Source organism: Nematolebias whitei, chromosome 1 (assembly GCF_014905685.2).
Source record: "Nematolebias whitei isolate Nwh7 chromosome 1, NemWhi1, whole genome shotgun sequence".
NCBI classification, from domain to species: Eukaryota; Metazoa; Chordata; class Actinopteri; order Cyprinodontiformes; family Rivulidae; genus Nematolebias; species Nematolebias whitei.
In genome coordinates, this window is record NC_056498.1 from 79,503,330 (window position 1) to 79,527,239 (window position 23,910).

Consider the following 23,910-nt stretch of genomic DNA (forward strand, 5'->3'; position numbering starts at 1 on the left):
CAGTACATATCTAACCATAAACCTAACCATTACCAGCACATATCTAACCGTAAACCTAACCATTACCAGTACATATCTAACTGTAAACCTAACCATTACCAGTACATATCTAACCATAAACCTAATCATTACCAGTACATATCTAACTGTAAACCTAACAATTACCAGTACATACCTAACCGTAAACCTAACCCATCCTCATTTCCCACCTCAGTCCTAAACCTAACCCTTAACCCACCAATGACACTTGTTCTTATTGGGCCCCATAAGGAGAAGCTGGTCCTCACATTGTAGCATAAGTTGGAAAAATAGGCCTTACACGGTAACCCCCCCCCACACACACACACACACACACACAAACCAAAAAAACTAATTTGTAGAGACCGCAGTCAGGTCTCTGAAGAAAAGTAAATCCATTTAGCTATCTACAGCTAGGTTCAAACGAGGCTATGAAGAACTCACCGACCTGATAGTGTTGTGCAAAAGTCTTGAACCAATTAAATATTTGCTTACTGGTTTTCAGTTGGTCCTTTCACTTAACCATTATAGCAGAACTTTATAAAGCCTTTTGAACTCATATATAAACCATTCAAGCACTGATAAACAGTAAATTATAAAGTGGAGGTTTAAGTATTTCTCAGGTCATCTGTCAGGTCTTTGCTGGAATATAGTCAATTTTTTTTAAAGAACATTCCTTTCACTTCATCTGCTTTAGTTTAAACCATTTGTTTTGCTCACTTGTTCAAAGACAAACTTCACATCATGCCAAGATGTGTAGTCAAGATTTAAGCTAAAAGCTCTTGGGAAATGTGAAACAAACATTTAGTGAAAAAACATTTTATGTTTGTCAAATTGTATCACAACAGAGTTACAACTTTTACATCTGTGCACTTACGATTTTTTAAAATTAGAGGGTAAAAAGTAGTTTCTTTTGTAAAGCCTTTCTGTACAACCAGTAGTTGAATGTTAGTCCAGGGAAATGGCTACCTTTGTTCAATAGTACAACAGTAGCATCACAGCCATCGTCCACTTCACTGTTAGCTGCACCATTCTTCAGACCGGATGAGTTTTTCTTCCACCTCTCCAGAAAATGAACAATGTAACAGTTCAGCCTGAAACAGAAGGTAGATAACAACATATTTCCAGACCTGAGGAGTTTTGTCATGGTGCAGGTGAAGTCTATATATTTTGTATATGTACAAAATAACAAACGTTGGTTACGTACTGTAACCCCAGATTCTATGAGTATAAGCGTAGCCCTTTAAGGCCTTTGCTTTAGTGGGTTTATCCCGTTATGCAGAGCATAAGCACTGAAAAAATTAGTCCACGCCCACCTGCTGTGTGGGCCCCACCCGGTCCGTATAAATTACGTTAAGAGCGGGAAATCGGCTCCCAAAATAGCTTTTTCTTCAGCCATTTAAGAGCCAGTGAGGCCCGACGCTTAAAGGGCTACGCTTATACTCATAGAATCTGGGGTTACAGTACGTAACCAACGTTCTATGTCGTATAAGCTTCGCCCTTTAAGGCCTTCGCTTTAGTGGGTAAAGGGCGAAGCCGATGTGGTCCTCGCCTCACTGGGTCCATTCGAACACAGTAAGAAGCGGAAGCTTGCCCAAAAAAACGTCTTGTCACTCAGCTCCCCGTGTGCATAACTACGCATCGCGTAATTATGTGCCATGCACAGACGCATGTTGAGTAACTATGCGTTCTGACAAAGCATGAATGCCCCGGAAAACTTTCAACGGGAAGAAGAAGTTGAAAAGAGGGGGGGGGGGGCATGAACCAACTGGTTCATGGCTGAACAGTATAAACAGATTAATGTCCATGAATTGATTATTGATCAAATGAACTGATTGGTAACAATAGTCATGAACTGATTAGTGACAATAGAACCAAAATCACAGACACGACTTGTGACTGATAACAACATCTCACACTGTAATGCATGCAGACAGAAGTGAGCTTAAACAGAGTTCCATGAGAACAACAATATTCATTCTGTTAGAGCACTAAGGACAGAATGTGTCATGGAACGAGCCGTTACATCACGTAGGTAAAAGCGAATAAATGAGCAGGGTGTTGACCATGCAGCCGCAGTGCAAATGTCCTGCATTGACATACCATTATGCAGAGCAGTCGAAGATGCGATACCCCTGGTCGAGTGTGCTTAGAGGTTGACAGGAGGCCCTAAATCTGATGCTCTGTAGGCTTCAGAAAAAACCTCACACAGCCAGTGTGACAAGCGCTGGATGGATAACGGCGACCTGCAGAAGCATCTCTATAATGCACAAACAATTGTTGAGTTTGAAACGCATTGCAGCTGTGCGCGTCATGTAACACGTCAACGCCCGCACCGGGCAGAGAAGATGAAAAGATGCTTCCTCTTCTGATCTGTGGGGGGGAAAGAGACCCCTCCAACGATATCACTCTTGATTTAAAAGAGCTCGTGATGTTTTAGGCATAAAAGCTGGGTTGGTCTTAAATCAGCTGAGCTGCCCGTCAGCCTAAATTCTAAGGCATGACGAAGCAACAGAGAGGGCAGATAATTACTTACCCTCTTAGCGGGTGTTAAAACCAGCAGCAGGGCTGTTTAAAGAGACAAGAATTCTAAGTGAAAACCTGATCCAGAGGTTCAATTGGAGCTTTGATCAGGGCTCGCAGGACCAGCGTTAAATCCCACTGTGGAGCAAGTGGACGTGAAGCAGGCCTGTGTCTCTGAACATCTTTTAGAAAAACGCTTCATCAGCGGGTGATTAAAAGCTGTTCTGTCTCCGAAACCTTCGTGGCAGGAATAGATGACTGCAACGTACGTTAAAGCGTACTGAATGCCAACTCCCTATCCATCAGCTGTTGTAGAGAAAACAGCACGCCGCCTAAAAGGCATGAGGTGGCCTCTAAACCTTCTCTGTACACCAGCGCTGAAAAGCCGTCCCCTTGATGTGTGCAGAACTGTGGTGGATGCAGCACATGAATCTTGAATTGTGCACACCATCTCCTGAGGGAGACCCATCCTCTAAGTGGGACCGCTCAGCGGTCAGACCCACAGGTGTTGACCTATTTCTGGGTAACTCTTGGTCGCTCCTCCTGCCTGAAGGAGAGCATCCTCCCTCCACGGCAGTTTCCACGGCGACCCGACAACAGACGTTGCAGGCCTGGGAACCATGGTGTGTTCACACGCCGGGAGCCACCAGGAGAGCTGTCAATCCCTCCTCCTGAACTCGGTTCAGGAACCGTAAAAAACAGAGGAGGTGGGGGAAAAAAACGTGTACAAAAGCGTTTTGGGCCACGGGCTGTGAGCAAATGCGTCCCCCCCCCAGCGATGGATCGTCTCGCGGGCTCAGGGAAAACCATAGTTGACACTGAGCGTTCTTCTCGCGTCGCAAACAGGTCCACAGCTGCTTTGCCAACTTCTGCTGCATCTGAAAACATCAGATCTGGATGGAGGGTCCTGTCCACGTGACGTGGGCCGCCCCTGGACGTCACATCTGCCCCTCTGTTCAGAACACCAGATATATAAACCGCTCTAATAGAGAGCAGGTTTTGAGGAGCCCAACACAGTAGCTTTCACGCAATGTGTAACATCTGGGCTGAACGCACACCCTTGATGGTTATGTACGCAGCAGTCATCATGTTGTCTGTGTGAATCAACACGTGTTGATTCTGTAGCACGGGAGCAAAGTGTTGAATCATATTCAGTGCTGTGTGACACTCCAAAAACATTGATGTGGGCTGATGTGTAGTGGGGCCACAGCGCCCCTACTGCTTGAGATACGCATGTCCCCCCCCCCCCCCCAGCCTGACAGCAACGTGTCCGTGAAGACTGACCCGTGACGTGGGTCTGCTGAGGGGGACTCCCTCTGACGGAAAACAAGGTGTTTCCCCAGAGTCGGAAGGTCTGCTTCCACAGAGGAAGGGACAATGATCATCCGTCGTTTTGTTTTACTGGATCCACATGCAGACGTGCAAAACCACCTCTGGAGGCGTCTCATGTGAAACAAACCAGCGGAACCACTGTTTGAGTGACATCATTTCCAACAGCTTCATGACGGAGACAGCTGTTATCACTTGCCAGGTCTTACGTGGCTGAGTTGACTTTAAAAGAGTGTCGAATCTAGTTTATGATAAACGAGCTTTCATGGTGGTTGAATTTAATTCCACTCCCAGAAAACAAATGTCTGGGCCGGGAAAATCGAACTTCCTTCCAATTTATGGCGAAGCCCAGATTTAACAGGTGTGATGTCAACACCTGATCCTGCATCAGCGCCTCCTGTCTGAAGTGACAGGAGCAGCAGATCATCCAGGTAAAACAAAAACTCTCGTCTCTGTGTTAGGATGATCGGTATGCGTTCTCTGGATGTTAACAACAGATCCAAAAAACGGTCTCACCCCTCCGATCCGTGAGTAAAAACCTTGTGTTTTCTCTCCGTTGGGGGACTCTGTAGATTACTTTTATCAGAAACACTTGGATTTCTGCATTTAGGGATGAGATTTAGTCTGATGATGACGGGACCGTTTTTTTTTTTTAACTCCTCTGAATGGAGGGGTTCGGGTTGCAAACTGTAACTTGTACCATTTGCATAAAACCTTGTCCATCCATCCGAAAAACGGCGAGCATGTTTTAGCCACTCTACGTAACGTTCGTAGGGTGAACGTGCGTTAAGTGATGTGTCATGTTTTGTACGGCTGTCAGCAGTCCGCCCCTCAACCGCCGTCATGCGTCGCGGGAATGTTTTCTGTGTGATCCCGGGCGAGACTTGAGCTGAGGCGAAGCGTGTGACAGCTGATGACGCGGTGGGGCTGCGCGTTTGACGTCGCTGTGCGAACGTTGAAAAGGCGGAGGGCGTGACTTCATTAACGCCGTGCTGTTGGAGTGAAGGCTGCTAGCCCCACGGGAGCACACGTTTTTCTCTGGAGGGACGCGCGCCGCTCTCGCTGGAGGGGCGCGCGCTGGAGGGAGGCGGGACTCATTACCGGGTTCTTTCAGCTGCTTCACGTTTGAGCTGCGGTGAGCTGCTGAAAACTGAGACGCGGTGGGTGACGGCTGCCCGCGTTTGATTCGTTGAGACGGGTGTCGCTTCTTGAGAGAGAAGGACCTCCACCCGAACCAGCCTGCGGACCACATTTATACCGATGTGAGCTGGTTAGCGCCGGCAGCTGTGTGTGTGCGCCAGCATGAACGCAGCGCCGTTTGGATGGAGGCTGTTCATTTTAGTGATCGACTCGTCATGTCTAGAGCGGCGGTGAGTTAACAACCTTATTAAGGACACCGGCTCATGTGGAGGCTGTTCCATCCCACGAGTGCGAGTTGACACCGCTTGAGTGAGGATCGTGCAGTTCTAGTTGGTAACGAGTTATTTTCGCTTACCGTTGTGCCGTGATTGACTCGTCATGTCTAGAGCGACGGTGAGTTTAAAAACCTTTAATTAAGGACACCGGCTCGTGTGTGGGGCTGTTCCATCCCACGGGTACGAGTTGACATCGCTTGGGTGAAAATCGTGCAGCCCGGGATTATAACGAGTTATTTTCACTTACCATCGTGCCCTGTAAGCGACTAGTAATGTCTTGGAGCGGCGGTGAGTTTAAAAACCCTTATTAAGGACACCGGCTCTTATGTGTGCGGCCGCTGTGAGCTCATCCGAGCTTACAGACTGGCTAAAAAACAGACACTTTGATCATTAATGATGATTTATTTCAACTTTCGTGTCACTTTTACACACACCCTCCGGAGACCGTCATTTTGAGAAACTTCTCTCTCATGAGCTCTGCGATTGTTTGCCCAGAGCGCTGTCTTGCAGGCGAACTCTGGGGAAACGCTGAGCTGCAGGCTGCCGGAGTGAAGAGGGCTGGATTCTGACGGGCAGGGCTGGTGGTGGAACTCAGCGAGAGCCGCGGCCGTGGAAAAGTCGAAGCTTGCTCGCGACGGTCCCTCCAGCGGGACGGGGTGGGCCGCGCGGCTTGATGAGGTGGCGCACAGCCTCTGGCACCTCCTCCGACTTTCACTTCGCCAGCATGGTTTGAAGCTGCTCTGAACAGCGCGTCCGCGATGGGCTTCATCAGGTCTTGTGCAGATTCTCCGGCAGCGAGGGGAGTAACGAAGCCAGGTGGGTCGATGGATCATCGTCATCCGCGCTGCAGTCCTCGACAGGCAAACCGTGGGAGAGGCACATATGTTGAGCTGGCGTCAGCTGCCTTACAGAGGGAGTTCTTTGTCTCCAAGGCAGGTCTGCGGCCTTCAGTCCCTTGGACATGCTATATGCTAGCAGCGCACGTTGTTGCTAACTGCGGCTGCCTGAAAACACATTGGTGGGCTCGATTTGAGAGCGTGGTTGCCGTCTGGTTCGTGTTCCTCCGGAGGGACGGGACGCTGCTCCGACCTGGGCAGCTTCGCTCCGGAAGCTTCCGCGAGGCTTGGCTCCAGGGGGGGTTACCGAGGAATAGCCCCGCTCGGTGAATCCCTCAACTCTGGTGATGGGAGCGGACTGGGGACCGACTCCTCTAATCTACCAGGAAAGAACTGTCTGCGGCCTCGCCCGTGGAACGTCCTGTTGGAACGTGAGGCCGTATGGATCAAGACGGTGAGCCATAGTGGAGCCCAGTGAAAAATAACCTTTCCGCCGATCATCCGAACTGGCGGGAAAAGGCGAGGGACGTAGAAAAAAGGGGGTCCCTTCATGTCAGCCTCCTCCTGGGTTCCGCCGGGCAACCCCTGAGGGCGCTGTCGGCCGGGAGCGGTGTGATCGCCGATGCGAAACGAGGTGGGATGGGGTGAGCATTCACTCAGCCCCCCTCCACCTACACTACGCTCCCCAGGAGGGAATGAGCAGCGGGGGCTGCAGCTGAGCACACCTTGCCCCGGAGGAACCATCCGGTTCGCCCCGAGGGTCGGCGATAAGAGGAAAAAACACAAGATGGCGTTGTCCAGCGTGTAGTGACCTGTCACTGGGAAATGTTCCCCGACGCTTACCTTGGAATAAGACTGCTGTCATCTTCTCCTCGGGGAGGAGAACTCACCGGACGACCGGAGGTCGACTGCCGGGCCAAGCATCCTTCACAAAGGTTGGTCATTTACACAATTTATCCTCTTTGTTCTTCTGACAGTGCTATATTAGCTCGCTGAAGAAAAAATGGGAGCCGATTTCCCGCTCTTAACGTAATTTATACGGACCGGGTGGGGCCCACACAGCAGGTGGGCGTGGACTAATTTTTTCAGTGCTTATGCTCTGCATAACGGGATAAACCCACTAAAGCGAAGGCCTTAAAGGGCGAAGCTTATACGACATAGAACTAAAATAACAAGTACATGTCTGAGTGGAAGTTTAATTGCATCAAACCTTGCTGTTTCTCACAGCGATGCCTTTTTTCACAAAAGATTGTAAGATTAATGAATTACAAAGACGATAAAACCCATTTGAATAACAGATGCATACAACACTAAGTCTCATTTTCTTGCTGTAATCGTATTTTGAAAAAAAAAAGTATATTATAATATATGCATATTTGGAAGCACAACTGCTTTGTGATCACAGCAAGAAAGTCCTGGGTTCAATCCCTGGGCTGGACTTGAGATCTTTCTCTGTTCATTTTGTATGCTCTCTCTGTGCAAGTATGGGTTTACTCTGGGTACTCCAGTTTCCTCCCACAGACCAAAAACTTTCAAGTTAGGCTGATTGGTAACTAAATTGTCCCTAGGTGTGAGTGAGACATTGAATGGTTAGTTGTCTCATTTATCTCTATGTGTCCCTGTGATGGACTGAAGACCTGTCCAGGGTGACTCCCGCCTCATACACAGTGACTGCTGGATATGGACACCAGTGACCCCCATGTCCCAAAAAAGAAGAAGCGGGTAAAGATAATGGTTGGATGGATGAATAAAATATTTTTGTTTTGGTTGTACACTTTACCGGGGCCGCCACAGTGAGTCATCTTCCATCTAACTCTGTCCTCTGCATCCTCTGTCCTTACTCCAACTACCCCATGTCCTCCCTAACTGCATCTACAGGTATATATCTCTTCTTCAGCCATCCTCTGTCTTTTTCATGGCAGGTGCATTTCTACCATCCTTCTAACAATATACCCACTGTCCCTCCTCACTGTTCCACCTGTCTCCTGATCATTGATACAGTTCCATCTCCACCTTGAAGCTATCTCTCACACCAAGCACACATCTCACTACTGTCCTGCTGTCCTCATACATGTCCTGTACCAGTTTAGCATGTCTTGATGTCCCATAAATGTCCTGCTGTTCTCATATATGTCCTGTACCAGTCCAACATACTTCTCTGCCACTTCAGATTTCCTCATGCAATACCATACTTCCTTCCTCAGCACACTGTCATATGCTTTTTCTAAATCCACAAAGATGCAATAGAGTTCTTTCGGACCCTCTCTGTACTTCTCTGTTAGCATCCTCATAGCAAAGAAGGAATCTGTGGTGCTTTTTCTTGGCATGAAACCATAATGCTGCTCACACATTGTCACCTCCCGTCTAAGTCTATCTTTCACAACTCTCCCAAATCTTCACCGTCTGACTCATCAACTTAATTCCCCTGTAGTTGCTACAACTCTGTACATCACCCTTGTTCTTAAAAATGGGCACCAGCACACTTCTTCTCCATTCCTCAGGCATTTTCTCATTTTCACAACAGCCCTTGAATAACTGAATTTTAAACCTCACTGGGTTCTCTCCTAGATATTTCCAAACCTCCACTGGTATGTCATCAGGTCCTACTGCCTTTCGATTCTTCATTCTCTTTAAAGCTTTAAAAAATTCCATACTCACTAATCTTTCTCACTTCCTGGCCCACAGTTCCTATGGCCTTTACTTTCCTTTTTCTTTAATTCTCTTCAGTCATTAGCTCCTGAACATCCTCCTTCCATCACCACAAGGGCAGCTGTGGTTGAGTGGTTAGAGCAGTCGTCCTCCAATGCAAGAGTTGGGGATTGAATCCACCTGGAGTCACATGCTTAAATGTCCCTGGGCAAGACACTGAACCCCTCGTTGCCTCTGATGCATGTCCCATCAGTGCATGAATGTGATAAAGCTCTGATTAGTCTCTTTAGAATTATTTGTTCAATTAGCTTTGTAGAGATCTAGCAGACTGCTGCATGAATGGGTAAATGAGGGCACAGATTGTAGTGTAAAGAGCTTAGAGTTTTTCGATAAGATAGAAAGATGCTATATAAATACAGTCCATTTATCTTCCCATCACAATCTCCTCACGTGTTAGAACATTGCCATTCCTATCTTTAACAAGTTGAACCTATTGCACATCCTTTCTAACCTGATCCTGCTGTCTCGCCAGTCTATACTTTACAAGTCCTTTTTTCTTTTTTAGTGTACCAACTCCTGTCCTCCATGCATTTTGAGGAGCTTTAGATATTTTTATGTCAGTGAGTTCAATCTCCTCCTTTAGTAAAAAAAACGTTGATTTTTGTGTGCATCTTTTCACATCAAGTGAAAATAATGTCATTTTTCTTCTACATCTGCACATCTTCATGTAGCCTTAATATGGAAGTAATCACCAGGTATGCACTTTCTAATTCCATTATAGGGGATATACTATGATCACATGTAGTCACTCAACAGGGTTTGAGGAAAACTAGTTTTAGTTTTTATATAAAATAAAATAAACTTCCTGTAACTAGTTGCTACAAACTTGACATCATATTTACAGTTAGGAGACATAAATCCACTGGCTGTAATTTTCATGGCAAGGCAATTTACCTAAAAATATTATTAACAATTTAATGATAAATGTGCAATACATATTTTGGCATTTACATGCACAAATGCACTTACGCAGGTGCATGCGCCAGTGGTGCAGCTTCGCCGCTGTCGCAGAAAAGGGGCATCAAAGACAAAAAGTTGTGACTCACTGACCCAACATACTGTATATCTAACTGAACATGCCAACCTGTAATAAATATCCATTAGTTTTTGTTCCAGTGGAACAAAAGATTGTTCAGAGTGTTTCTAGAACAACAGAGTTCTGATTTTCTGGCATTGCTTTTAAACGAGTAATTCATCCATCTATCCATCCATTTTATTCCGCTTTTCTGGGGTCGGGTCGTGGGGGTAGCAGCTTAAGTAGGGAGGCACAGACTTCCCTCTCCCAAGCCACTTGGACCAGCTCCTCCAGGGGAATCCCGAGGCATTCCCAGGCCAGCTGAGAAACATAGTCCCTCCAGCGTGTCCTGGGTCTTCCTCTGGGTCTTCTCCCAGTGGGACATGTCCAGAACACCTCACCAGGAAGGCATCCAGGAGGCATCCTAACCAGATGCCCGAAAAGTTCATCAAGATATTTTCTATGTTTTAGTGTGAAACAAAAATAACAGTTAGCGATGCATTTAAACAGTTTTAAAAAGGACCTGTTCATAGTAGAATTTTCCCTTTTTTGTTTAAAAAATGTATCATTTTTTAAATGCACAGTTTGGATTTTGTATGAAGAAATCTTTTTGGAGGGTATTTTAAACAGAGATCAAAGATTGTTCATTAGAGTGTGTTTGATGTATTATACTTACTTCATGATCAAAATGTAGACAAAATACATCAGAATCAGTGTGAGAGCTTCCCACCTGAAAAATACAGTCATGTGTTTCTGTCATTTTCAGTTGCCAGAAAGAAATTAAAGTAAGGGTCAATAAATCTAAGGACACGGTTGAAATAATCAGTACTTCACTTACCAAACCACTTTTTCATCATAAATGAACTGTGATGTGGAGGAAAGAAGGAAAATCCTCAAATTAAATGATATTTTAACTTTACGCAGACGTTCTGATCATACTTGGTACAAGAAGGCAAAAATCACATCTGGGCAAGAAAGTAGTGATTGTTAAGAAAGGGGGAATATTTCTCCATCCCAGAGGTGTTCTTGTGGATCTTTAAAGTATCTGTATAATTATTTTATATGCTACTTACTACAATAAGAGCAGAAATAGAAAGGGTGTAGTAGACAGAGTCTCTGAGCAGAGGCCAGCAGGACAGTCGGATGTTCTAAGACAGAGACAAAGAAACAATAATTAACTTGCAGACAGTGAACTAGATTTGTTTTCCTGTTGGGAAACACATTCCTCACTGCCCTGAATTATCTACAGGCTCTAAATGTGTGTGGTTTGATAATATGCATTTAATCAAAGTACAAGAAGAATAGAAAACCTTCAGGTCTGTGTCCTTGTTTCTCCCTGTATTACAGCAAAGATAATACTTGTTTAAAGTAGATGCTGTATGTAGAGAACCACCATTATTATCAGTAACTCTTAGTCTTGGCTCTGCCCTTAGCGGTCTCTCATGGTTGGGGAAGAATTTGGGACCACTCATCTTTCCATCATTGCTTTGCAGACATTTGTTTCTCCTTGCTCTCTTAAGGTCCCCCACAGCATTTTAAACAGGTCTAGGTCTGGACTCTAATTTGTTTGCAGCTCCTTTTCATTTATAGCATTTTTGTTGTTGCTGCTATGTTTGGGATCATTACATTGTTTCGTCATGACAGTCTGTTCCAAGCTTCAGCTGTTTCACAGATGGCCTCACATTTGGCTCTACAATCTTTTGGTCTACAGTTTGTGATTTACTGAAAGACTGCAAGGTGCCCAGGCTATGTGGAGGCAAAACAAGCCTGTCATCAGCCTAGCTTAGTATGGCTTTTGCACCCCTCTCCCCCTGGCTTCTCCTGTCTTAACTTGCTTTATGTGTCAATGATTTACTTATTCTGAATTTTTCTGCAATAACTGTACAGGTATAAGCAAATTCTACCTGAATATGCTAGATTGAGCCAAATGTAAACACAGTAAGATTGTCATGCATGTGGATGATAGTGATACCCAGTTAAACCAACTGGAAGTCAATTAAATGCTACTTTGATGTGTGCATTTGCCAAAACAATGTTGGACTCCGTAACTACACTTAGTTGAGCTGCAAAAGGCTTAGAACACCTAACATAACACATTTCTCACTCTGCTGTCTTTCTCCACTCTCCATGTTTCTGCTTGCAGTTATTGGTGCCACTGACCCTGTGATGTTTATTTTTCCCCCATAAAAATTATACTTGGACCAATCCTTCTGTGTTTGTTTGTGTACTTTGGTTGTCCTTTCAAACCATAGTTAGTCAAGTCAGCTGGCCACCAGTCCTGAACCTAACTCTGCTGGAGGTTTCTTTCTGTTTAAAGAGAGTTGTTCCTTTCCACAATCACCTTTGGACTTGTTCAGGATGGGGGATTATGCAGAAGTAAGATTTGATGCAATTTGCTGGCTTCCTTAAATAGACAATGTTTTACTAATAAAAAACAACTAACAACACTTCTACTTTTATACAGGTGCTTACAATGATGATAATCGGCCATTCTGTGTAATTGAGTCACTGTGCCTGGCTGATATGACCCTTCTAAATTGTTTTGAAGTAATTATTGTAAAATATTTGTACAACAGAGGAAGGAGCAGGTGTTTTTAAGTTGCACACAACAGGTTTGTTTAAAACCAGTTTTCTTTGCCTTGATTTATCATTTTTGTTGTTTAAAACATTTGCTGACCAATGTGTGTATGATTGTGTGTGTATTATTCCGTACCTGCACAGCAAATATGCCACACACTCCAATAATACAGAGGATGTTAAAGACAGCAGAGCCCACAATGGTCCCGACACCAACGTCGCCCTTGGTGATGAACACTCCTGTTCAACAAGAGAAGAAAAACACAGTGAAATTACATATAATTCACAACGTACAGATTTTAGGAGTAAACGGTCATCCTGAAATCCTTGAAGTACTACATTACTGATACAATAAGCTGTTGGGTGGCTAGTGACTGTCCCCCATATGGTGTTTCAATGAATTCAGTAAATGTTTGCTAAATGGAACTGTTAGAAGTGTTAGTGCTTCTCACCAATAACAGAGGTGAACAGTTCAGGTGCAGAACTGCCTGCTGCCATGAAGGTGGCTCCAGCAACATCCTCACTCAAGTGAAGGTTCTGGTGGATGGGGAGGAAGTGAGGATGGTTTTCTCAACAGACATCTATCACACATCATTGAAAGTTCCTGATGATTTCTTACCTCACAAATTTTTTCTAGTGAGGGGACAAAGTAGTCATCACACACCAAAGCCAGAGCATAGAACATGTAAACTGCCTGCAGACCAACATATGCACAATCAGCACATTCCAACGACTCAAAAAGTCAGTGGGTTCAGGGTTTTCTATCAACACTTCTGCTTCCCTGATACTTTAATCTTAAAACTGGGAACTCATGGGTCATTTTCAAGTTCTAGTTCAAGTAGGTTTTATTATCATTCGCATCACACATTGTACATGAGGTGGAATGAAATTGTATACACAGGGTCCCAGTTAAATCCAACAAAGTAAAATGTGATGGACTTGCGACCTGTCCAGGGTGTCCCCCGCCTCTCGCACTGTGACTGCTGGATATGGGCACCAGTGACCCCCATGACCCGAAAAGGAAGAAATGGGTAAAGATAATGAACCTATGGATGGCTGAATGGATGAAACTATAATTAGGATCTAAGAAATATGCTAAACACTAATAGTGCAAAAACAATATGCCAAATCTGACCGTGGACCCCAGTTCATCTCCCAGGTACGAAAGGCTATTTGTCACACATTGGGTGCAACCCCCAGTCTCTCTTATGGATACCGTCCTCAATCTAACGACGAGTCTGAACAATGCAATCAGGAGCTCACTCCTGAATATGTCAGAACTCAGCTTATCTCTGACAAACCAAGCGCCCGTCCCCATTTTGTTACAATCAATTTTTTTCTTACTTTTGCATCTTTTTTTATGTATTTCCTTATGCATTCCTTTATGCATTTCCTTCCTCTCTTTTGGCAAAATAACTTTATGGGGGGAGTAGTGGCACAGAGGCTAGAGAAGGTGGGCCTGTGATCAGAAGGTCACCGGTTAGACTCAACAGACTGACATCAAAATGTGGATAGGAAAAGTGAAGCACCCACATCTGCATTTGCCTCACCCTGGGTCCCTGAGCAAGGAAGGCCCTTAACAATCCCCTCACAATATATGTTACCCCAGGCACCCTAAAGGGCAGCTCTCTACTCCCCACAGATGGCTGTAGTAGCTCGATGGTCTGTGGCTGTGTCAAGAAGGGCATTCGGAGTAAAAAAAAAAACTATTGCCAACTCTTTATGCAAATCAGTTCATTGTGATGACACCTGAGGAAATGAGAAGCCGAAAGAAGAAAGAAAAAAAAAATGTAGTGACTTTATGGAACACAGGATAATTGTGTTTAATTGAATAGTTTGTAAAAACAAACAAACAAACAAAAAACTTTACTAGCTTATTTGATGGTTACAGAGTTGTTCAACAACATTTTTTTTACTGTGCCTTTAAATTTAAAATTGAATAATGCATAATTGAAATTGGTGGTTTGTTGACAAAGTTGGTAGCTGTTGCTTCTCAATAAGAAGATTATCAGATCAATCTTGGCCAGAGATCTTTCTGGGTGGAACTTGTATGTTCTCTCTGTGCATGCTTGGATTTTCTCTTGTCTGCGTACTTTGGTTTTCTCCCATAGACCAAAAACATGCATCTTAAGCTAACTGGTAACGCTAAATAATTTCTAGGTGTGAGTGAGAGTGTGAATGGTTGTTTCTCTTCATGTGTCCCTGTGATGGACTTGCAACCAGTCCAGGGTGTACCCTACCTCTCGCACAGTGACTACTGGACATGGGAACCAACAACCAGGAAAAGAAGAAACGGTAAATATAATGCATTGGAATAACTGAATCATTTTAAAACCTTTTTTAACACTCCTGCTGCCCTGTGGTCAAAATAAATCACAAGGCCAAAGTTTTAAGACTGAAGCCTCATGGGTTATTTTGATCCAAGGAGCTCAGGAGGGTAAAACTTACTAAATGAATAAGAAACATCTCACTGCAAAAGATGGTAGTACTGCCTCTTGTTCACTGATTTCTACTGTCACAATGACTATGTTCCTACTGTCAATCAACAGCCTTTTACTAGGACAGAATGATGTAATTTATTTAAGTCAGACTTGCTATAAAAAGGACTGTATGTACTCTCAACACATGTGTAGAAAGCTGCAGGTGACACTCACGCAGAGAACATGCAGGCCCACAGCTCCCTCAGCGCGCTCTTGATTAGTGAAGTAATCTCTGGGGAACTCATGGATAGCTGCAAAAACAAACAAAAAAAAAAACATGCACAGATGAAAGGACTCAAAGTGAACCTAGAACTGCAAGCAGTTATTACCAGGGTCCAAGCCACCTGAAGCATGCTGACCATGGCACATGTCACCCCCAGCACCCTGTTGGTCTTGTGTATGACAGATCTGTGGCATGATGGCTGCATTTATTAAGTGTATTTGAAACCTAAAGTCTCAGGAGCTTTCTGTGCCCATGTATGTGTATACAATCAGTGGCTGTTTCTGATATGGGTGACATAGGCAGCTGCCCAGTGCGACATCTCAATTATCGTGTCAAGCAACGAGCGGCTGGCCCCACCCCCCATCCTGCCCCTCAAAGAATAAATAAATAAAATAGTGCCAGTATCCAGGATGACAACAGAGAGGAAGGGTGTAGTTCATGTAGTTTACAGTTTGGTTAATATGTTTTTAATAGTGTGTTCAGTTTTCTTGTCAGTGTTTGTGTGACATACAGTTTGTGGTGTTGAATAAAAAAAATAAAATTAAACCTGATGTCTTCATTTTCAACTTTAATAACATGCAATGTGTTTCACATCATCAACAGTTGACTTGCATAATGTGCAGATAGCTTCATTTAGCTTGATTATGTCTCCCACCACTATTATTGTTGTTAAACTGTTATTATTTAGCACATTTAGTATGGTTATAGTCCAGCATGACACGTTAAATATACGCCTGCCTCGTTCAATAAATATCGATATTAAAACTGGATACGGCCGACGTCTCTTCCCAACACAGAAGTCGGTCACAGCAGCTACATTCTGGCATAGATTAGATTAACTATGAGACCCAAAATATTCCATCAGTCATTGCACAGAAAGCAGGATGTTAAACTCCGTACGATTGTTGTTGATAGAAATATTCTGTCGCTCCACACGTGTGTGAAATATACGCCTATAGTGCACATGTGCTTTCACACCTCTGCGGGAGCTGTGCACATAACAGCAGGCGGCCGCCTCGAAAACCTCCACTCTGAGAGGTGGGTTGAGAAACCTCTGGATTCAAAGTGGGGTGTGGGGTGGTAGTGTCATACAAATGAACAGCCAAACCACAGAGAGAAAGGTGTGTTTCAGTCAAAATACGTGCCGTGTAAACTGCCTCTTAGCCTCATCACACCCGGGCACTCACAGAGCTGCCCAGTACACGTCTCTCTTGGGGACTGGGTCCTCGTGACTCAATGAGACTACCTGTATAAACAAAGGTTAAAAAAAATCTGACCAATGAAATTACTGAACAGGTCACAGTAGACCAAATGGAAATGAAATGGAGAGGGGAGAGCAGGGAGGGGAGGAGAGAATGGAGAGGGGGGGTTTCTCTGAATGCGCAGAAGTTCCATAGTTGCCAAGTCCACTTATTATAAGAGACTTTGGGCTTGTTTTATTCTAAAGTCGCTTGCAAATCTTGTGAGTCACGTGTTGCGTTTTTTTTGGGCTTGTTTTGAATGTGAAGTTGCTTATTTGGGCTTGACTTTCTTTCTGAGTGAAACTAGTTGATTATCTCCCAGCTCCGCACAATAAAGCACAAGACGAGTGGTAGTAGGTAGTTTGTCTTTTCCACACCCCCATTTCCTGTTTATCGTTCCCACCCAAGTTGATGAAGCGACAGGCGCACACATTAGTCATACACCAAACAGTCATACTGTGGCTGACCACTAGGGGGCTCTACACACATGCAGAGGTCAGGATGTTTAGTTTTTAAAAAATATGTAGAAAAAAACCCATATGCAAAATGCATTTTTTTTTTATCAGAGCTTAAAAGTATGTTATTCAAAAGGTTTAGCACGATTTTGTTGTTGTTTATGTGTAATGCCATAAAAAATGTATGTTTATACTGTTTAAAAATGGCCACTGTTTTACACAATGTGGTGGGTTGCCAGTAGGGCTTGTTTTGGGCTTGTTCTCATAGAGCTGGTTGCTTGTTTCTAGTGCGAGATCTGGCAACACTGCACAGAACATTTGAGTCTCACATGCTCACAGAGCAACTTTTGCTCCACGGAGCAGGAGGACAGATTGTGCAGGAGGAAGATGAAGTTAGCAATCAATGACTTCCTGGTAGGCTACTGTATTCTTTTTTTTAAACCAGCCGTGTTACTGGCACTGTCCAGAAAAAAACAATTTACTGTACATATTTGAGTATGTTACTGGTACATAGCATGGTGTAGCATTCTGCTGTGGTTGACTGCCAGTCATATGGCCTCAGGGAGGGATTATGGGTAAAATTTATGTTCAATGTTAATCATTTCGGTTAGCTGTTTCGGTTAGCAGCACAGTGGCACAATTGGTAGAGCTGTTGCCTCTCAATGAGAAGGTTGTCGTCCTGTGTGATATCAGAAGCCATTCACAAGTTGAACTGTCCTGCATCTCCATTACATCATGTGTTTCTTGTTCATATACCATGTGCACTAGTTCAATGGTTCAAGTTCAAGTATCTTTATTGTCATTCACATCGCATGTTGTACATGAGGTGGAATGAAATTGTGTACTCAGGGTCCCAGTTCCACCCAAAAATAGCAAAAAAAGAAAGTATAAAAAGAAAGTATTAGGATCTAAGATATAAACTAAGATATAAGCTAAAGAACACTAAAAAATATGCTAAAATATCTAATTCTAAACATTAATAATGTAAAATAATATGGTATATTACAGTAAACAGCAGCCTGAACATAAGTCTGTAGTGAGTAGATGGGTATGAATAAAAACAGCAGCATGAGATAATCAGCAGCACGAGATAATCAGCAGCACAGATCAGTCACATATCACCAATTAAAATGGTATCACAGTGATTTTCTTTTTTCCCCTTAGTTTCAGGGTAGAAGCTGTTCCTCAGTCTAGTTGTTCTACATTTATTGCTTCGCAACCTTAGCACCAGCCCACTCTGCATATTGGGATTGTGATTTGCTTGGCTCACTGTGTGCAAGCGATTTGAACACTGAACAGGTCTGCATGCTATTCCCTTGCTGTGTGCCTGTTTGCTGCATGTGTACACTTGAGTAACATGAAGACAAGCCAATGAGCATTCTCACTCCCACAGTCGAGATCTTGTGAGTCAGGCAGCACGAGCGTCATCCATGCAGCCCGAGCACAACACGCACATAGGAACTGACAGGAGTACAGAGGATATAAAAGAGGCAGAGGAGAGGGAAAATATTTAGAAAGTTTAAAAGATTCGTGGTCTGACATGGAGTGGAGATGCCAGCGAGGAAATGAGAAAAAAGGATGCGACAAGATAAAAGACTTAATGAAAAGGAAAACCTTTAACTCAAATTTATCCTCCTTTAAAAATAAAAAAATGTAGTAAGACCTTTCAGCCTGAAGCTCCATATATTTCTGTGGCTTCCAGGATGATACTTTGAGTGACAAGATGTTCTGACACTACAACAAAAATAAAATGCAGTATTTTATGTGGTTTCAACAAAGTTCAGTCAGGTCCTCTGGACGGTTTCAATTTTATTGAAATGTTTCGTCTTTCATCCAAAAGACTTCATCAGTCTGAGTCACAACCAACTCAGTCTTATACAGTAAATAAGCAGTTTCACATAGTGGGCCAACCAGTTTGATCGTGCTAAGATGGTTTCTGGACTGAGCTTGTTGTGGCTCCTCGGACTGATCAAGTCTTAGATGAAAGACAAAACGTTTAAACAAAAAGAAACCATCCAGATGGCCTGATTTAACTTTGCTGGATTTTTTATCTGGATTATTGAGTATGGACTTTGATCTTTTATGTGCTTCTTCTTTGTTGTTGTTGTTGCAAACCTGGTAAATGTGTGTTAGCTTTACACAGAAGTTACTGTTAAATAGCTAGTATTCACTGTCTGATGCTCTAGGCTTCTTTTTGACAGTTTGGAACCTCTCTGTCTTAATTTGATACATTGTTGAAAATGTGTTGTTTTCCCATCTTTATACTGCATTGGAGTAATATTAGAGAATGCACTACATAAAACAGAAAAACCACATGGCACACGAGCCAAGCTAAAAAAACAGACAGTCAATGATTTCTACCAATGGCATGTGTTTGTAAGGTTCTCTTCTTCAACTTGACCTTTCCCCACAGCTGTTGTTGTACAGCATGTACGTTATGGCTGCCCTCTACATTAAAGCTTCTGTTAAGAGCTTAAAGAGCTTATCACTTGAAACAATGAATACAAGCTTTCATCCATGTTCAGGATTAAACTATGTTACTACGTGTGGTTAATGGTTCATCCAGCATCATATCTGTAGCCTGCTGACATCCGAATATTAAACTGCTCTAATCTTGTTAAATATACTGAGGGGGAAGCAGGATACAATAAAAGCCTTACATAATCTTGATGTAGACAAGAAGCAACATAATTCAAAGTAGCTTCTTTATTAATGCTGTTGTATAAATGTATGATTTGCTGCTGGCAGATTCTTTAAAGGTTTTCAGATTAAGGAAATGCTCAACAGACGGGCCGCGGAGGGTGGCACGGTGATCGGGTCTGGCAGGATGGTTTGATAAAACCCACCGCTCTCAAAGCCGCTCCAGTCCATTGGGGATTTGATGAGACCTACCTATTACTTTATTTTTATTTTTGATTATTTAAAAAAATACAAAGAAGAAGGCATGACCCATGTGTGGTTATCAAACCCACAAACTTCTGATTTCAGGATGGTTTAACCACAGACCTACCACAGCCACGGACATACAGGAGTCACGTTGTAAATTACATAAGGTCCTGCCATGTTGGTGTAAGTGTCCAGTATTTTGTCTCTCCACTGTCCGTCCGTCCGTCCATCCATCCGTCCATCCATCCATCCATCCATCCATCCATCCATCCATCCATCCATCCTTTATCTTTTACCTGTTTCTTCCTTTTTGGGTCACGGCAGTCACTGGTGCTTAGTGAGAGGTGGGGTACACCTGGGCAGGTCTCTAGTCCATCAGGGGGATACGTAGAAACAAACAAGACAATAAACAACAACCATTCTCTCTCTCATTCACACCTAGTGCAATTTAGTCACCAATCAGTCTAACATGCATGTTTTAGTCTGTGAGAGGAAACCGGAGTACCCCGAGAAAACCCATGCATGCACAAAGAGAACATGCAAACTCCACTCAGAAAGGCCCCTGGCCAAGATTTGAACCGGCAACCTTTTCGTTGAGATGCAACAGCTCTACCAACTGAGCCACCATGCCACCCTCTCTCCACTGTGCTCCTCAGTTTTCAGTTCTGGTCCCCTCCATCTGCTCTAAATGAATTTAAACAAAATCTTTTCACTGTCGAACACAGCAGGTTTTTATATTCCTGAATTTGATGAGCTCACGTGGGGTCTAGTGTTTGTAGTGGTCATATCAATGCACTTATCCCAGCCAGATGTGTCCATGGGGCAGAAAATTTTACGACCCAAACGAAACTCTGTTGGATCTGCCTGCTTCGATCACTGCTGACAGGAGGAGATATGATAAATATGATAAATCTGCTTGATAATAATAATAATAATAATAATAATAATAATAATAATAATAATAATAATAATAATAATGTCATCACAATATGTTTCCATACAATGGTGAAATTAGACTCTGCATTTAACCCATCCACCACCAGGTGGTGCAGTGGGTAGCTATTGAAAGCACCCAGGGTGGCATTTTGGGGATGAGGTGTGCTGCCCAGAGACACCACGCGGTATGCAGTGACCGGGGATCAAACCTGGGACTTTCGGGTCCCAAGCCGGCTGCCCTGCCTCTACACCATCTCAATGAGCATATTCAAAAAAATTTGGTGAACTGTATCATCCCAAGTTCTTTCATACTTACATTTTCATTTTGTGGTGACATACAGGTTATTTTCTTCTTTCCCACATCACTAAAATTGCTAAAGTTTATATTCCTTCTGTTGCCTGTGCATGTTTCCAAGATGGCCGCTGTATACTACCACAAATTCCTCACCCAGAACATCTGCCTTATCTTTATTTATTACTGTTACCTTCTGACATCTAATATTGCTGGGAGTTAAATTGTGCTGTTTTTCCCACTCCTTTTCTTAAACGTTGACCAGGCATTTTGTAGTTTATATTTCTGAGTCTATGGTGGAAATGAACCACTCCATGTTTTCTTTTTTGCATCCCTAATAATTTTGTGAGTCACTACCCTCTTCTGTTTGTAACCTTAGATTCTCTTGTCATGATTTTTCTGTAAAGTTTTGAGTGCCATGTTGTGTTCATTAATGATCTTCTGCATGCATCATTCCACTGCACCACTGTGCCTTTCCCTTGTATTTTTATTTTTTGTAAAACTAAGCTGTGCAACATTTTATATACAATAGTCCATCGCTACTTTTTTTCCTTCTTCTTTCGGCTGCTCCCTGCATTAGGGATTGCCACAGCGAACTAAGTTGCACGAAGACTTGGCGGTTATTTTTACGCCGAACCAGAATAAAATTTGAAATATTACATTTAGGAAAAGAGAAAGGAGGTAAGGCACTACCTGGAAAAATGGTTATGTATAATTCGGAAATATAAATTAGAGAGAGAATTATGTTTGATACAGTGACCAGCTTATAATAAATATTTTATTCAAGATGTACAATTCAAACAATGGCTAGATAAATGTTTAACAGCGTTATGTACTTCTTAAAGATGGCCACTTTAAAAGTTTTCAGGAATTACAACAAGAATTTGCTCTAAGAATCCAAGATCATTATAGATACTTACAACTAAGGGATTTTTATAATAAAGAGATTAAACATAAAATAGAGCGCAATATGAATGGGATTGTTAAAATGCTAATTGAAACTTACAAGGGTAAAAAACACAGAACAGTATCCTTATTATATAAATATCTGTTAGAGAATAGAGGCATTAACACACTGGACATTAAACAAAATGGGAAAAAGAACTTGGAATTATATTAACAGAAGATGATTGGCTGAATATTTGGAAGACTCAAACTACAACATCATCTTCTAGAATTTGGAGAGAACATTGTTGGAAGAATATAATTAGATTTTTTATAACGCCTAAAATTACCAGTAAATTTAAATCTACAGTTCAAATGTGTTGGAGAAACTGTGACCATGCACACATTTTCTGGCTTTGTCCCAAAATTATACAGTTTTTGTCACGATTCACGCCTGTCTGAGTTTATATTTTTGTCACTTTGTTCACTGCTTGGTGTCTGTGGATTTTCTCCTCTGCTATTCTTCTTATTAATATGTGTTTCTCTTTGGTTTTGAGACTTTTATTTCTGCAGCACTCTGTCTGTTTCTCTCTGCTGGCTGCATGATAGTTTAAATTTGTCTTTCCTTCACTTCACTCTGCACTGATTAGTTTTCATTAGCTGCACCTGTCGCTGCACCCTTTATAAACCTGGTCTGTCCACAGGGTGAGCGCCAGATAGTCGAAAACAGCTTGCCTGCCAATAGATATCCCGCGCTACTATCCTTTATAGTCTCCTGTCCTTTCATAGTTTCCCTCCTTCCTTGTTTTGCCTGCCCTGCTCCTGTCCCTTGTAGTGAACCTGGTCTGACCCTTATCTGACCCTGATGACCTCAAATCTACCAGATGGACAGAGACTGTCATTTTCATTGATCTGAATAAGTCTGAGCCATCTGATGACTTTCTTTCTTGAATTAATCAAGAAGAAAAGACAATTCTTTATAATCATTACTGTCTTACAAATGTTTGATAATCAAATTGTGTTAGTTTCACTCAATGCTTACAGGTTGAAAAGAACTACTCATTTTTATTTTACATAAACAGTAAGTAATGATTTTTATTCCTCATTCAAAGAAGAAATCACCTTAATATGCATTTCTTGATTTTCTGTCTGAAATGAGCCAAGTCGTAAGTATGTGAAAGTTGAAGCTTCGGTCAACTAAATGTTTACTGAAAAAGGGATGTCATGTTTTACTATTTGGAAAGATACAACAGAGTGAGGCTCCAAAAAGTCTGCTTTTCTGCAATAATCTCTCTGTCAGTTGTTAAACAAATCTCATTCCCTGACCTCGACTTTTGATAATACCTTACGTCAAAAACCACACCTCTTTCTGGTACATCCACGAATCAGAAAGCTCTAAATTGAACCGGAAGTCGACTCATTTAAAATGTGGCAACTTTCCAGTTCAAGTTAGTTCTCGGGTAGTTCTGAAGCAGTTCTCAAGGAGTTCTGAAGGAGTTCTGAAGAGAATTCAGAAGAATTCATGGGTAATTCATGAAGAATGGTGAAGTGAATGGAAGAGAATTTGAGAATTCAGGAGAGTCAGAGACGTTTGGAATTATAACTTCTGTTTGAACGACCCACGCACGACTATCTAAGGATTTCAGCAGCTCTCAACGGAGACGCTGAAAGGTCTGGAGGATTCTCTATCGAGCTGATCTATCATCAACAAGGTAACGGTCTCTTCTTCGACTAAAGTGTACCGGAGGCGAACTGAGATCTGATGAAGCGTGCACGTTCTGGTCAACAGATATTAATTCTCTCACATAGTTCTCTGTAAGATAATCTCCATTTCATCTTAAACTCTTCTCTCTCTCACAAAACCAGTACAGATATTTTAGAAATATCTGAAGCAAAGTCCTCGTTCACCGCCGAGTGATCGATGCTCATTTTCTGTGAAACTTGTCTGTTATTATTTTCATATTTTGCCAAATTAATGTAAATGTTTGATGTTAAACTTTGATTCTGAAAATAAATGACTCCATTCATTTTGATGGGTCAAAGGTAAATAACGAGAGACGTTATTTACCTTTGACCCATCAAAATGAATG

General features: G+C 42.7%; 1 protein-coding gene across 1 annotated transcript in view; it reads right to left on the reverse strand.

The window, feature by feature from the left end:
• The window catches only part of slc24a3 (solute carrier family 24 member 3), a 68,387-nt gene that overhangs the window by 11,537 nt on the left and 32,940 nt on the right, over positions 1 to 23,910 (reverse strand). Inside the window, exons 3-10 of the mRNA XM_037687700.1 lie at positions 15,077 to 15,153; positions 13,042 to 13,116; positions 12,875 to 12,959; positions 12,559 to 12,662; positions 10,919 to 10,993; positions 10,684 to 10,709; positions 10,522 to 10,575; positions 988 to 1,112 (exon numbers count right to left, since the gene is read on the reverse strand). Coding sequence (XP_037543628.1) covers positions 988 to 1,112; positions 10,522 to 10,575; positions 10,684 to 10,709; positions 10,919 to 10,993; positions 12,559 to 12,662; positions 12,875 to 12,959; positions 13,042 to 13,116; positions 15,077 to 15,153 — 621 coding nt within the window. The remainder of the gene's footprint in view (positions 1 to 987; positions 1,113 to 10,521; positions 10,576 to 10,683; positions 10,710 to 10,918; positions 10,994 to 12,558; positions 12,663 to 12,874; positions 12,960 to 13,041; positions 13,117 to 15,076; positions 15,154 to 23,910) is intronic.